Consider the following 12,369-nt stretch of genomic DNA (forward strand, 5'->3'; position numbering starts at 1 on the left):
TCTGGTGACTGGGCTGGCCAATCCTGGAGCCCCTTGACCTTTTTTTTGCATGCAGGAACTTTAATGGGGAGGCCGAAGTATATGAGGAGCGCTATCCTGCTGAAGAATTCACCCTCTCCTGTGGTTTGTAATGTAATGGGCAGCACAAATGTCTTGATACCTCAGGCTGTTGATGTTGGCATCCACTCGGCAGATCTCTTGCTCTCCCCAATACTGTATGTAACCCCAAACCATGATTTTTCCTTCACCAAACTTGACTGACTTCTGTGAGAATCTTGAGTTCATGCGGGTACCAGGTCTTATGCCGTATTTGATTAAGATGCAGTTCAACAGATGATTCCTTTGAAAAATCGACCTTCTGACACTTTTCCAAACGATCAACTAGAAGTCAAGATATTATTTGTTGCTCTTACAACTGAGATCGACGACAATACTTTTGTCAGGTAGTGTAATCTGCAATTAGTTATTGAAAAGGGGTTTATAATTTATTAATATATATTAATCAAAACATTTGACCTGAAGTTCTAAACAAAGCAAGAACCATGGTCCCATATGAATGAGTCGAGTTATTATCGGTTGCTTTTACAACAGGGATCAACGACAAGACTTTTGTCAGGTAGTGTAGGTTAGTGATATTCACACTTCATAAAGATCGACATTAGGTTCCTTTTCTCATCATCAAAAATCACAAAAATCTATGGTGGCTGAGAGAGCTCAAACATGCTGCAAGTTAAGAAAATTACAGATTGACATATTGAGAAAGCATCTTTATCGGTTTGTTAGTTTATTGGTGTTTTTTTTTCATATTCTCTTAACTTGCAGTGCATTTTGAAAAAAAAAAATCTCTTTTAAGCTGAATATATATATTTTATGTAACATATAGTTGTGTAAAAAATTAAATGTGATCATATTCCTGAGAACTTTCTATTTGTCCCAAAAGCTTCATTCAGCAAAAGTCAGAGTCAAAGATTGAATTACAGTAATGTGCCTTCTCTAGTTTTGTTTTGTATGATGGTTTCAAACATGTTGTGAAAGCTAAAAGTTGTCAGATGGGTTGTACATGTTGCAACTGGATATTTAGCCAAACGTATGTTTATTTTCTATTTTCAAGAGTTCACACTTAGCTGATGATTGATTATAAAGCATGTTTGGCATGCTGTCCCAGGAGAGAGCCCTGAGCTCATAAGATCCTGGAGCCCGGGGCTCCCTCTCGCCTTCAAACGGTAGTTTAAGCTCAGGTAGATCTCGAGAACTCCCTTGCTGTAGTTGCTAATGATTGAGTGATTGCTCTTAAGAGAAAACTACTTACTAGGAGCATGTCTATGGTGCCGATTTGGATTAGTCAATTAACTTAAGTTGCATGTTTTTGGACGGTGGGAGGAACCCAGGGGAAACCCACATGAGCACGGGGCGAACGTGCAAACTCCGCACAGAAACGTTGGCTGGCCCGGTAAGGACTAGAACCAGAGACGCTCTTGCTGTGAGGCAACAGTGCTAGCTACTAGGCCACCATGCCACTTTTCTAGGAAAGGAAGAGTAGGGGTGGAAGGGGGTATTCTTCAAACGAAGATGACTGTGGTATGAAACTTAAGCCCAAGTTTTTTTATAATCCTGAATGATTCTAGCATGTCAGACTGCACGAACATGACACCCATGTCACACTATAAGTTCTCAGCCGTCATAAAGTCAGACTGAACGACAATGAAGACACGCCAAACACAAAAAAAAAAATGCCACCGGAGTTTGACGTCCTCCACCCGTGACACTTTTACTATACTGCTTTCTGAAACGATTCCCCACAGCAAATGTAAACAATCTGTAGCTGCAAATTTTGCACACGGCGTGTCTCAATAATAAAACCAATAAGAAAAAACAGTTTTGACATTTCCCTGTGGTCATTTCAATTGTTGCATGGATTTCGCTTCTTGTGGATTAGATTCTGTGCTCCGATTGGTTCTTGGATTGACGCTCATCGCAGCTGTTGTCACACTGCAGGAAAGTGTCTGAAATCTTCTAACAGTGCCAGAACTTCATCGGAGGAAAAATCTGATCGCAACGAGCTGTCTGTGAACATGTCAAACCAACAATCAAAGATCAACGATTTTAGCCTAGGATTTCAGAAATCTTAAATTAAATTTGTCTCAGAGGACAAAATCATGGCTGAAATCTCACAGTGTGAGCAGGGCTTTAGGGTATTTATAGTGGCTTAGGAATTGTCTGATTGGCGAATCATAAATCGGATAATGCAGGGTCAGCCGCAAGCAATCATAAGCAACTGATCCCCTCGAAATAAGTTTATAAATAAACTTCACTTATAAGAATCAGAAAAAACAGTTTTATTTACTATGAACTGTCACTTCCTTTTGACAATTTGGGGGATTTTTATCCCATTACAGGATAAACAAAGAAAAACATCTGCAAACTTTTAACCAATCCTCTCACAGTTGCTAGGATACAAGGCGGAGAGTACAATAATTCAATGAATACTCCTGGGATTACATTGAATAAGCAGTGAAGTTTAGCTTCCATCCCCAACATACTATCTAGACCCACTTTTCCAAACTCTCAAACTCACTTTTGTTAAAAAAAACCCATTAAACATTGAGGGGAAAAAACAACTTGATATTCAAACTATACGTATTAAATGTTTATTTCCAAAAAAACTTAGAGCGGTTATTAGATGATCACCAGTAATGCAAGAGAGTTACTGAAAACACACATCCAACACACAATCATACCAAGAGACCCTGATACAGGCAGATATTGATCATTCGTAGGCCTCTGAGATCCATTATTTGTGGGTGTGTCATCCGCTGTCTAAACTGAGTCCAGATATATGGCCACTGTACAATGCTTTTATTTGTATGTTTGGATGAACAAATGTGAACCTTTATGTATACATGTGTCAAATATCCACACTACACAATCATTTCCAGCTGTCTTGCATACTCGATGACTTGTTTGGCCAGTTCTGTGGAGGGGATGGTCACCTCCTCTGTCTTTTGATGCTGGGTGCTGAATGAGTAGTATCCATCAGGACTCTGGGTCCAGTTTCTCTGCGGAGCACAAAAGTCAAAACGTCAACATTGTAATGCGTGGAAAATACATCGCTATAAAAAAACTGACTCTATTTAAAATTGAAAGGCCACTTGTTGCACAGCTTTGAGCTGACTCAAACCCAACCTGTTTCTCAACCACGTTCCTGGAGGACCACCAACACTGCATGTTTTGGAAGTCTCTCCTTTGTCTGTCACACCCAAGTGTGCCGCAAGCCTACGTTTGAGTGAAGGTTTCGGCCGTTAGATCGCCCCCTGGGGGCTGGCTGCAGTACAAGTCATAAAGCCCGCCTCCTCCGTGTTAATGAAGGAGACTTGAGCCCAAATAAAAAAAAATATTACACTTGCAATAAAATGTCCCGAAAGATAGTTCTGGTCGATTAAGGCTCTGGTTATTGTGCTGAAATAGGTGCAGATCTTCATTTTTGTAAACAGTTTGTTTTTAGCAGTAATTTAATGCTGGGCGTGTCATCGTGATTGACAGCTGTGATTGACAGTTTCTCAAAGCGCGGCGTCTGAGCTTCGGCAGGAGACTGAAGTAGACTGAAATGTTATTATTCGATTTCTGTGTTATTTTACCATGACAAAATAAGTTCAGCAGTAAACTACAGTTTCTGACATACATGATCCTGGTGGAACACTGTTTATTCGCTAAGTTCAGGGCTTTATTAGTTTGCTGATACACGCCTAGCCACCCAGATAGCAAAACACAGTTCCGGCTAGATTCTCGCCTGCCGGAGACTTATCTCTCAGAGCTCAGACTGACTAATGTTACCTCTGCTGGACCAACTCCGGATGCCTGGACTCACTACCCAATTCCAGCCCGAGTCAATCAAGCCAGATGCGGCGGCCGAGCGAGCAGGCGCTGCCGCATGCGAGCCGGAATCAGCCCGCGACGCCGCGAGTAAGTTATGCGCTGCGGCCTGGAGCTGGCGCGATTGAATATATAAAACCCTCATATTTGTTAACGTTATTACATCCATTTGTGTTGATATGACAGCAAACGCATGCTGAGAAGTTCGGGGGGCGTAGTTGATTTTACATAAAGCGTTTGATTGGAAGCTCGACTCTGCTCATTTTCGCGGCTCCTCCTCTGGCTCCATCAGACAGTCCTTCTGCGCATGTCTGGCTCCAATTTCAGCAGTCTTTTGCGACAGTTTGTGCCCGTCAAGCAGGCGTTTTGCCCTCAAGGCGTTCAATGGGAAAAAGGGCTGTCGTGTCGTCCATATTTTTTACAGTCATTGGTCACACCCATTACAGGTCTTTCAGTCTCTGCTAATGAGCTGATGATCTGAATCAGTGGTGTTTGGTTAAGGAGACATGGAAAATGTGCAGAGCTGGTGGTCCTCCAGGAACAAGGTTGAGAAACTGCTGTAGTTGACTCGGTTTATGTTGAGGCAACTCAAAAAGCTCTGCAGTAAATTCAGTAAGTTCAATAAATTTAAGTTGAGTCAACTATTTTTGTCTGTTGTTTGACCTGAGCCAATCTCAAATGTTTGTTTTAATGCAACGCTTGGGCAGTATAATGCTAAATTCTGATTGAAATAACCAGGCAGCAGTATAGTGAAAATGTTTATGTCCCCCATATAGCTGGGCGCAGTGCGCAAATGAATATGTAAATAACATCTCTTGTTTTTTCAAATGTACCATTTAGGGCTGAGAAAATAAACCACTGCACTTCGAATCAAGAAATGATTCTGCATCCATTCTGAAATTTTCTAAATGCATTGCAATTCTCTCTTGAATAGAGGTCAGTTTTTACGACCAGATGTTGCTGTATGCTATCAGTCACACTTGTTACACATACCAGCTAAATGTATAACAATCATTGATAAAAGTTAATTATTTTATTGAAAACATTTTAAGCTAATTATAGCGGTATGTTCACACCAGATGCGGATGAAGGGTCAAGTGCGAGTGACTTACATATTAAGGCCCAATACCAATTTCATTTTTGTACCCCTACCTTTTCTCATGCGTTGGCGCCGTTTCAGTGGCGTCGCTCACTGCAGAAGTTGAAAATTTCTCAACTTTTCAAGCGCCAAACGGACGCATCAGCCAATCAGATTGTTTAATGCAAATACACCAGTTCAGACAGTAGTCGATTACGGACTAATTTCATTGGCTGAGGCTGCTATGAAGATCCTGTCAGCCCCAAATTCAGACATTTATGAGAAACACATTAAACACTTACTTTCTTTGCATAGTCTGTCATCTTTTTTGGAGAGGAAAAGAAAAGCACCCGCGTGGCTTCATTGAATTGAATCTGTTCATATGCTTTCTCTATACAACCTGCAATCTCATCTCTACAAACAAAACACAAGACATGTAAATGACTCGGTAAAGACCAAATCTATTCAAGACAGTTAAATCATCAACACTGAGATAATTAGACCACAAATAAAACCCCTACCGGATGGTATCAAGAAGAGTATCAATAAAGAAGGTGTAGCTCTCCGCGGGAATATTTCCTTTGGCAAGAAATACCTTGTTGTAACTGCCCTCCATCAGATACTGAAATTAAGAAAGAAAAAGGTAGGAAAAAAGCAGACATTTGCTGTACAAGTTCAATTTAAGTGACAAGTGTCTCAAACCTGCTCTAATGAAACTGGGTGTCTGATGTAGACGTTCGTCTGGATGTCCTTTGCGCTCAGTCTTTCCAGCTCTGTGTGAAATTCAGACACTCGGTTCTGAGAGAGCAGGAAGAGCAGGTTTAGTCCCAGCAACTGGTGCCTGTAGGCCGACTCAGGCAACTCATCCCTGTGACATTTCAGAAGATGGGGAATTGTAACAGGAGCAAAGACAGGCAAAAATCCTTATTCTTGAAAGTAATAGTTTGCAGTATACAACCATTGAAAATGGATAATTATATATGCATATAATGGCCTTAAACAAATACCCTAAATCTGTCTCCAATATTTCCTTTGAATGTACATTTCATCACACTGTTTTAGGAACCAACAGCAAAATTTTGTTAAATTTGGGTATTACATTTTTCGGTTTAACTTTTGCAACAGTTTAGTATTTAAAAAAGTATTAAAATTAGTATGTATTTACTATTTAAATCTGTGGTTGGAAATGGCAAAAGTAAAGGATATAGTTTAACTTTCATTTTGCTATATATCTTTGCATATAAGAACGAGCCTCGTCCTCTTTACCTTTACTTTACTCCTTTACTTTCGTGAATCAGTAAACGTTGTTGTACGCACTCCACTGAAGACATCCATTAGCCTACATTCATTAGCCTACAGTTTTTACACTAACAATTTTGTTAGTTAAGAGCAAAGATTTTTTTCAAAACTATTTATAAATTCAGTTCTAATTTCCTGCAACCGAATAAATAATCAATAATAAAAAAGTGTTACATCCAAACACACGTCCTGCTCTTATGCCACATATGGTGATGCGTCTACAAAACACAAAAAGGTGAACAAATCTAAACTTGTTTTTATTAAAACAAATATAAATATGCACAAAATAATTAATACTGCTATTAATAACAACATTATAATAAAAATGCTAATTGTCATGAATAAACTGAAAAAAGCCCCCCACACATGAAGGCATAGAGAGGGCGTTTATGTAGTAAATAATATTTTTTGTAACATTTTAATCCTTTATTCTTTTTAATGTAAATATATTTGTGTATTGCTGTACATCCCGTTTTGAACCTATATAGGCGCATAACTAACGCGCTCTGCATTGGACTTTAGACCTGCTATTTCTGTTTCTCAAAATAGCAACGCTCCAACAATGCGCCTTAACACACCTCCTTTATAGACCGACACACCTTTGAGTCCAGAAAGTGGCGCAAATGGATTTGCCATTTAAACAACGTGGCACGAATCGTGAAAATTAGGGTTGCGCTGGTCTGAAAATAGCAACAAATCACGCCAAACATGCCGGGTGTATTATAGGGCTCTTAGACTGCATCAAACTGTCTAAAATTTATAAAACAACAAATGGAACACTGTTCCTTGTTATAACACCATGTCTACACCAAAAACAATTGAGCATAGTACACAAAAAAAAAAAAAAAATCAGTGTGCATATTTATGTCACAGGCTTCAATTACAGATTTGATCTTCTAACATGCACAAATACAGAGTTTCCAAAATGTTTCAATCCCCATGCTTATCTTCCTTTTAAAAGCAGTCTAAAAATGTTCTATTTCCAGTGATAACAGGTGTATATATATTTCTTACCTATATTTATCAGCATAAACATGCCTTTTCTGTCCAGTTGAGCTGCCAATGCAACTACTACTGGAATACTGGAATATTTAGTTGTAAACATGATCAATAATTTGTTCGGCAAACTGAACTCTTCCATCTCTTTTTTCCCCCAAGCACTTGTGCCATTTCTAACATGAAGTGGTTTTGCCACTAAAAGTTTTTGTTCAGTGTAGACAAAGTGTTAGGATCACACAGAAGGTAAGGCAAAAGCAATTTTTCCACCCATTTTTGCATCTGTCTCATATTTCTACTTCAAAAACATTGACCTTCTTCTGCAACTATACTGTCATATGGTACTGGTATGTCATACTTGCACAAAATATGGCCGATAGGTTTCAATAATGTTGTTGGACACACAAATAGTTTTGGAACATACAGGATGTTTTATAGTACAAGGACCTTTTTATATGCAAAAAACCCAAAAGAAAATTTCAATTTATGGCAGCTGAGTGAGATATGATGGAAAACTGAATTACTTGTAATCAAAGTAGTAGCATTTAAGCTGAGCCATGTAGCGTTCAAATGAGGGGATGTCTTTCTTCAGAATGCTCCACAGCGCTCCAATCTCCAAAACATCTCCTTAAAGAAAAATGACATCATAAAAGAAATTTATCAGTTGTTTCAGCTACACACATCTCATTCAAATACAATTTATTTATACTCACGTGCGAGGATAAGCTGCTGTTTGGTTAGTTTGGTCCCAGTGGTTGGTAGAAAGTTCAACTCCAACAGGGAAATCTTTGGAAAAAAATAAAACTCAATCACACACAACACAATGGATTTAACACATGACAACTGCATTAAATATGAGTCTTGAAGGAATAGTTCACCCGAAAATCAAATCTTACTATTTCCTCACATAAAGGTTTGTAACCACTTGAGGGTTTCTTACTTCAGTAAAACACAAAAGAAGAGATTTTACAGAGAGCTGAAAACCTGTAACCATTGGCTTCCATACACTACCTGACAAAAGTCTTGTCATTGATCCCAGTTGTCAGAGCAACAAATAATAACTTGACTTCTAGTTGATTATTTGTAATAGTGGCAGAAGGTGGATTTATCTGATGACTCATCTGTTGAACTGCATCCCAATCAAATACTGCAGAAGACCAACTGGACGCAAGATTCTTAAAGAAATCAGTCAAGTTTGGTGAAGGAAAATTCATGGTTTGGGGTTACATTCAGTATGGGGGCATGCAAGAGATCTGCAGAGTGGATGGCAACATCAACAGCCTGAGGTATTAAGACATTTGTGCTGCCCATTACATTACAAACCACAGAAGAGGGCAAATTCTTCAGCAGGATAGCGCTCCTCATATACTTCAGTCTCCACATTAAAGTTCCTGAAAGCAAAGCAGGTCAAGGTGCTCCAGGATTGGCCAGCCCAGTCACCAGCCTCCCAGTCACTAGCCTTGATGATCTCTGGGATAGGGTTAGGCTGATAGATGATGTCATCGTCCCTCGCCGATGGCCAATAGACAACACGATGTTGAGCTGGCATCGCCGATCCTCTGCCCTGCCACTGTCGCCAACCCACTTGCGAAAAATACACACTTTGGCCCCGTTTACACTAATACGTCTTAGTGTTAAAATGCCATTTTAGAACGTAAATGATCCACATCCACACCGTGTTTTACCTAGCATTTCTGAACAGCTCTCCGTCCGCTGAAAACGCATGTCACGTTACCACACACACACACACACACACACACACACTGTCATGTGCTCCTCTGAGCTCCAGAAAGAGCAGTGCATGACAGACAGTTTATCAAGGATGTACCGCTGGATCGCGTCTCACTATAGTTGTTTAACGTGATATTCAGACATCCTAAGTATCCCGGAAGTTCAAGGAGTCTCTATGCATTTGCGGGACTCATAATGCCTGCAAACAAGTGATAATCTCCTGGAAATTGCGCGTCTCCCTCCTGGTCCTCAAGTAAGTCGCGCACCCTTCTCACCCCCGGATACCTCCTCGCTCTTCAGATGCTGGTGCGCACTCTATCAAACACCCCCAACCCAATAATTAAAAATCAAGGCATGATCATATTTTATTGTGATAAAATCTGCGTTATCTAGAGGCCTTTGCCTTTTATATAAGCCACCTCTGATAGTAAATGATCAACTAGAAGTCAAGTTATTATTAAGTTGTTCCTAAAACTTGGATCGGCGACAAGACTTTTGTCAGGTAGTTTAGTATTTGTTTTTCCTACTATGAAAGTCAGTGCTTACAGGTTTTCAGTTTTTTGCTCCGGTTTCCCCCACAAGTCCAAAGACATGTGCTATAGGTCAATTGGGTAGGCTAAATTGCCGGTAGTGCATGTGTGTGTGAATAATAGTGTATGGGTGTTTCCCAGTGTTGGGTTGCAGCTGGAAGGGCATCGGCTGCATAAAACTTATGCTGGGTAAGTTGGCGGTTCTTTCCGCTGTGGCGAGCACTGAATAATAAAGGGACTAAGCCGAAAAGAAAATGAATTAGCACTATTTAATCGACTGAATAATGTTGTACTTTGATACTCATTGGCTGCTCACATGATTTCACAATTTAGAATTTGCAAAAAAATTCCTAAATGAAACTACATTATTAAGGAGAAAGTCTGAATATGCTCATATAAAACAGCTTTACCCAGATCACACACACGCTGTCATCTTGTGTCACTGCTAACGTAACGTTATTTAAATTCGAGGTTTGCTAGCTAACTTTTTACTTTAAGGGTTAACAAACGCAAAGTCTCACAATTTACAAAACAATACAAGTTTTACGTAACGTCCATAAACTAAAACACACAATGAAGCGTTTGTTGATGAGCGTGAATCCGTCGTAATGGACTCAATATAGCTGCACTGCTAACTGCTCTTCAGGCCACAACTACAGCTTATCTGTACAGTTTTTACATATTTTTTCTGTTACATAAAATCGATCTTACCTTTAACTTGCTCAAGAGCTCACCGCATTTATTGAGGTTTGGGTTCTTTTTATTCCACTCGGCTTTCAATGTTTCATATAATCCCGCAGTCTCTTTCAACACAGACGCCATGGTGATTCTGCAAAAATGTACGACACCGGCCTGTCAGAACACGGCAGTATTCTGTCGTAAAGATCGTTCGTGTTACTGTGGAAACCAGGAAAAGCACATATTTTGGGTGAAACCATTGCAGTCTTTCTTAACGAATATGACATTTATTTGCTTTATTCATATATTATTTTCATTTATTCACTTTAGATGTATCAAATAATATTATTATCAACAAAATATATAGTTTTGTTTAAAAATATTGACGTTTTGGTGTAGCAGTTGTCATAATGCTTAGGAGTGCGGGCTTGTTTTTAAGAAGATTCATTATTATTGGTGAAAACAGCCATACTGTTAATACATAAATTTAACTAAATATATTAAATAAGTATATGTATTTCACGAATTATATTAACAATTTTAATATTTAACTAGGTATATTAGTTGGCAGTTCATTCCGCTGTGGTGACTCCTAATGAGGGATTGAGCCGGGACTAAGGAAAATGAATGAATGAATGAAAGAAGCATATAGTTTTTAATGAAGTATATTAAATAAGTGTATTTAATGATGTATATTAAATATATTACTATTTAACTAAGTATATTAAATAAGTGTATTTAACGAAGTATATTAAGTATGTTAATATTTAACTTATTATATTAGTATTTAACAAAGTATATTAAATAAGTGTATTTAACGAAGTATATTAATATTTAGCTTATTATATTAGTATTTAACAAAGTATATCAAATAAGTGTATTTAACGAAGTATATTAAGTATATTAATATTTAAATTATTATATTAGTATTTAACAAAGTATATTAAACAAGTGTATTTAGCGAAGTATATTAAGTATAAATGTAAATGTATATTAACATTTAACTAATTATATTAGTATTTAACAAAGTATATTAAACAAGTGTATTTAACGAAGTATGTTAAGTATAAATGTAAATGTATATTAACATTTAACTAATTATATTAGTATTTAACAAAGTATATTAAACCATTGTATTTAACGAAGTATATTAAGTATAAATGTAAATGTATATTATCATTTAACTAACATTAGTATTTAACGAAGTATATTAAATAAGTGTATTTAATGAAATATATCAAGTATAGTAACATTTAACTAAGTATATTAAACAAGTATAAGTATTTAACAAAGTGTATTAAGTATATTACTATTTAACTAAGTATATTAGCATTTAACAAAGTATATTAAATAAGTGTATTTAACGAAGTATATTAAGTATATTATTATTTAACTATTTATATTAGTATTTAACTAAGTATATTAAATAAGTATTTGTATTTAATGAAGTAGCAGTGGTTAGAATGATCGCCTCACAGCAAGAAGGTCGCTGGTTTGAGCCTCGGCTGGGTCAGTTGGCATTTCTGTGTGGAGTTTGCATGTTCTCCCCATGTTTGCGTGGGTTTCCTAGGGTGCTCCGGTTTCCCCCACAGTCCAAAGACATGCAGTACAGGTTAATTGAATAAGCTAAATTGGCCGTAGTGTATGTGTGTGAATACAAGAGTGTATGAGTGTTTCTCATCGTTAGGTTGCGGCTCAAATGGCATCCGCTGTGTAAAAGATATGCTGGATAAGTTGGCAGTTCATTCCGCTGTGGTGACGCCGAATCAATAAAGGGACTAAGCTGAAAAGAAAATGATGAATGAAATATAAAGTTCTGCGTACAGGTAATACATGTATTTATTAATTTATGTGTATTTAATTACTTCATAATATTCATTTGTGTTCAGTCTACATAGAAACAGTGGTGTGAAATCAATAGACCATTTATTATTAAATAACCTTTTAAAAGTCACACTTTAAACTATTTTGATTCTGTTTATGCTTGTTTTGTTAATTTATGTCTTGACATCTCATTTAGACAATAAAATCTAAATCAGTAATACTGCTTAGTATATTGAAGAAATTTATAGAGGATCCTGTTTTTGTTATTATTTTTGTCCTGTATGTAATTTTTATGTAATTTTATATTTTGTGCTTTGTTTTATACGTTATGACGAACGTGTTTATATGGTTTTATCTGACTGT

At 37.5% G+C, this 12,369-nt stretch overlaps 1 protein-coding gene and 1 long non-coding RNA gene across 4 annotated transcripts in view; one reads left to right on the plus strand and one right to left on the minus strand.

The window, feature by feature from the left end:
* LOC141378670 (uncharacterized) overlaps nucleotides 1-11,967 on the plus strand; it is a 34,070-nt gene extending 22,103 nt beyond the window's left edge. Inside the window, exon 4 of the long non-coding RNA XR_012393840.1 lies at nucleotides 11,870-11,967. This is a non-coding gene — a long non-coding RNA (uncharacterized lncRNA). The remainder of the gene's footprint in view (nucleotides 1-11,869) is intronic.
* On the minus strand, nucleotides 2,316-10,368 carry psmd8 (proteasome 26S subunit, non-ATPase 8). Of its 3 annotated transcripts, none has more exons than XR_012393642.1 (7): nucleotides 10,216-10,337; nucleotides 7,957-8,029; nucleotides 7,768-7,870; nucleotides 5,651-5,816; nucleotides 5,470-5,570; nucleotides 4,413-5,362; nucleotides 2,316-3,202 (listed from the first exon to the last, which is right to left on the minus strand). XR_012393642.1 is itself a non-coding variant. In XM_073929017.1 (7 exons), the coding sequence occupies exons 3-7, from the start codon at nucleotides 7,800-7,802 to the stop codon at nucleotides 2,919-2,921; spliced, it is 552 nt and encodes a 183-aa protein (XP_073785118.1). In that variant the 5' UTR covers nucleotides 7,803-7,870; nucleotides 7,957-8,086; nucleotides 10,175-10,337; the 3' UTR covers nucleotides 2,316-2,918. The 3 variants fall into 3 exon arrangements, 2 of the variants coding, with proteins under 2 accessions (XP_073785118.1, NP_001002131.1); XM_073929017.1 differs by having other exon boundaries at nucleotides 2,316-3,056; nucleotides 5,251-5,362; nucleotides 7,957-8,086; nucleotides 10,175-10,337; NM_001002131.2 differs by having other exon boundaries at nucleotides 2,317-3,056; nucleotides 5,251-5,362; nucleotides 10,216-10,368.
* Nucleotides 11,968-12,369: the final 402 nt, after the last annotated feature.

Source organism: Danio rerio, chromosome 18, assembly GCF_049306965.1.
Source record: "Danio rerio strain Tuebingen ecotype United States chromosome 18, GRCz12tu, whole genome shotgun sequence".
Lineage (NCBI taxonomy): Eukaryota > Metazoa > Chordata > Actinopteri > Cypriniformes > Danionidae > Danio > Danio rerio.

Bases quoted from the DNA above. Each gene is read 5' to 3' on its own strand.
- psmd8 (NM_001002131.2), bottom strand. From the start codon at position 10,326: ATGGCGTCTGTGTTGAAAGAGACTGCGGGATTATATGAAACATTGAAA. The intron at 8,030-10,215 runs GTAAGATCGATT...TTTTTTCCAAAG, and splicing joins AGCTCTTGAGCAAGTTAAAG to ATTTCCCTGTTGGAGTTGAA. The intron at 5,817-7,767 runs GTAATTCAGTTT...GAAATGTCACAG, and splicing joins TGCTACTACTTTGATTACAA to GGATGAGTTGCCTGAGTCGG.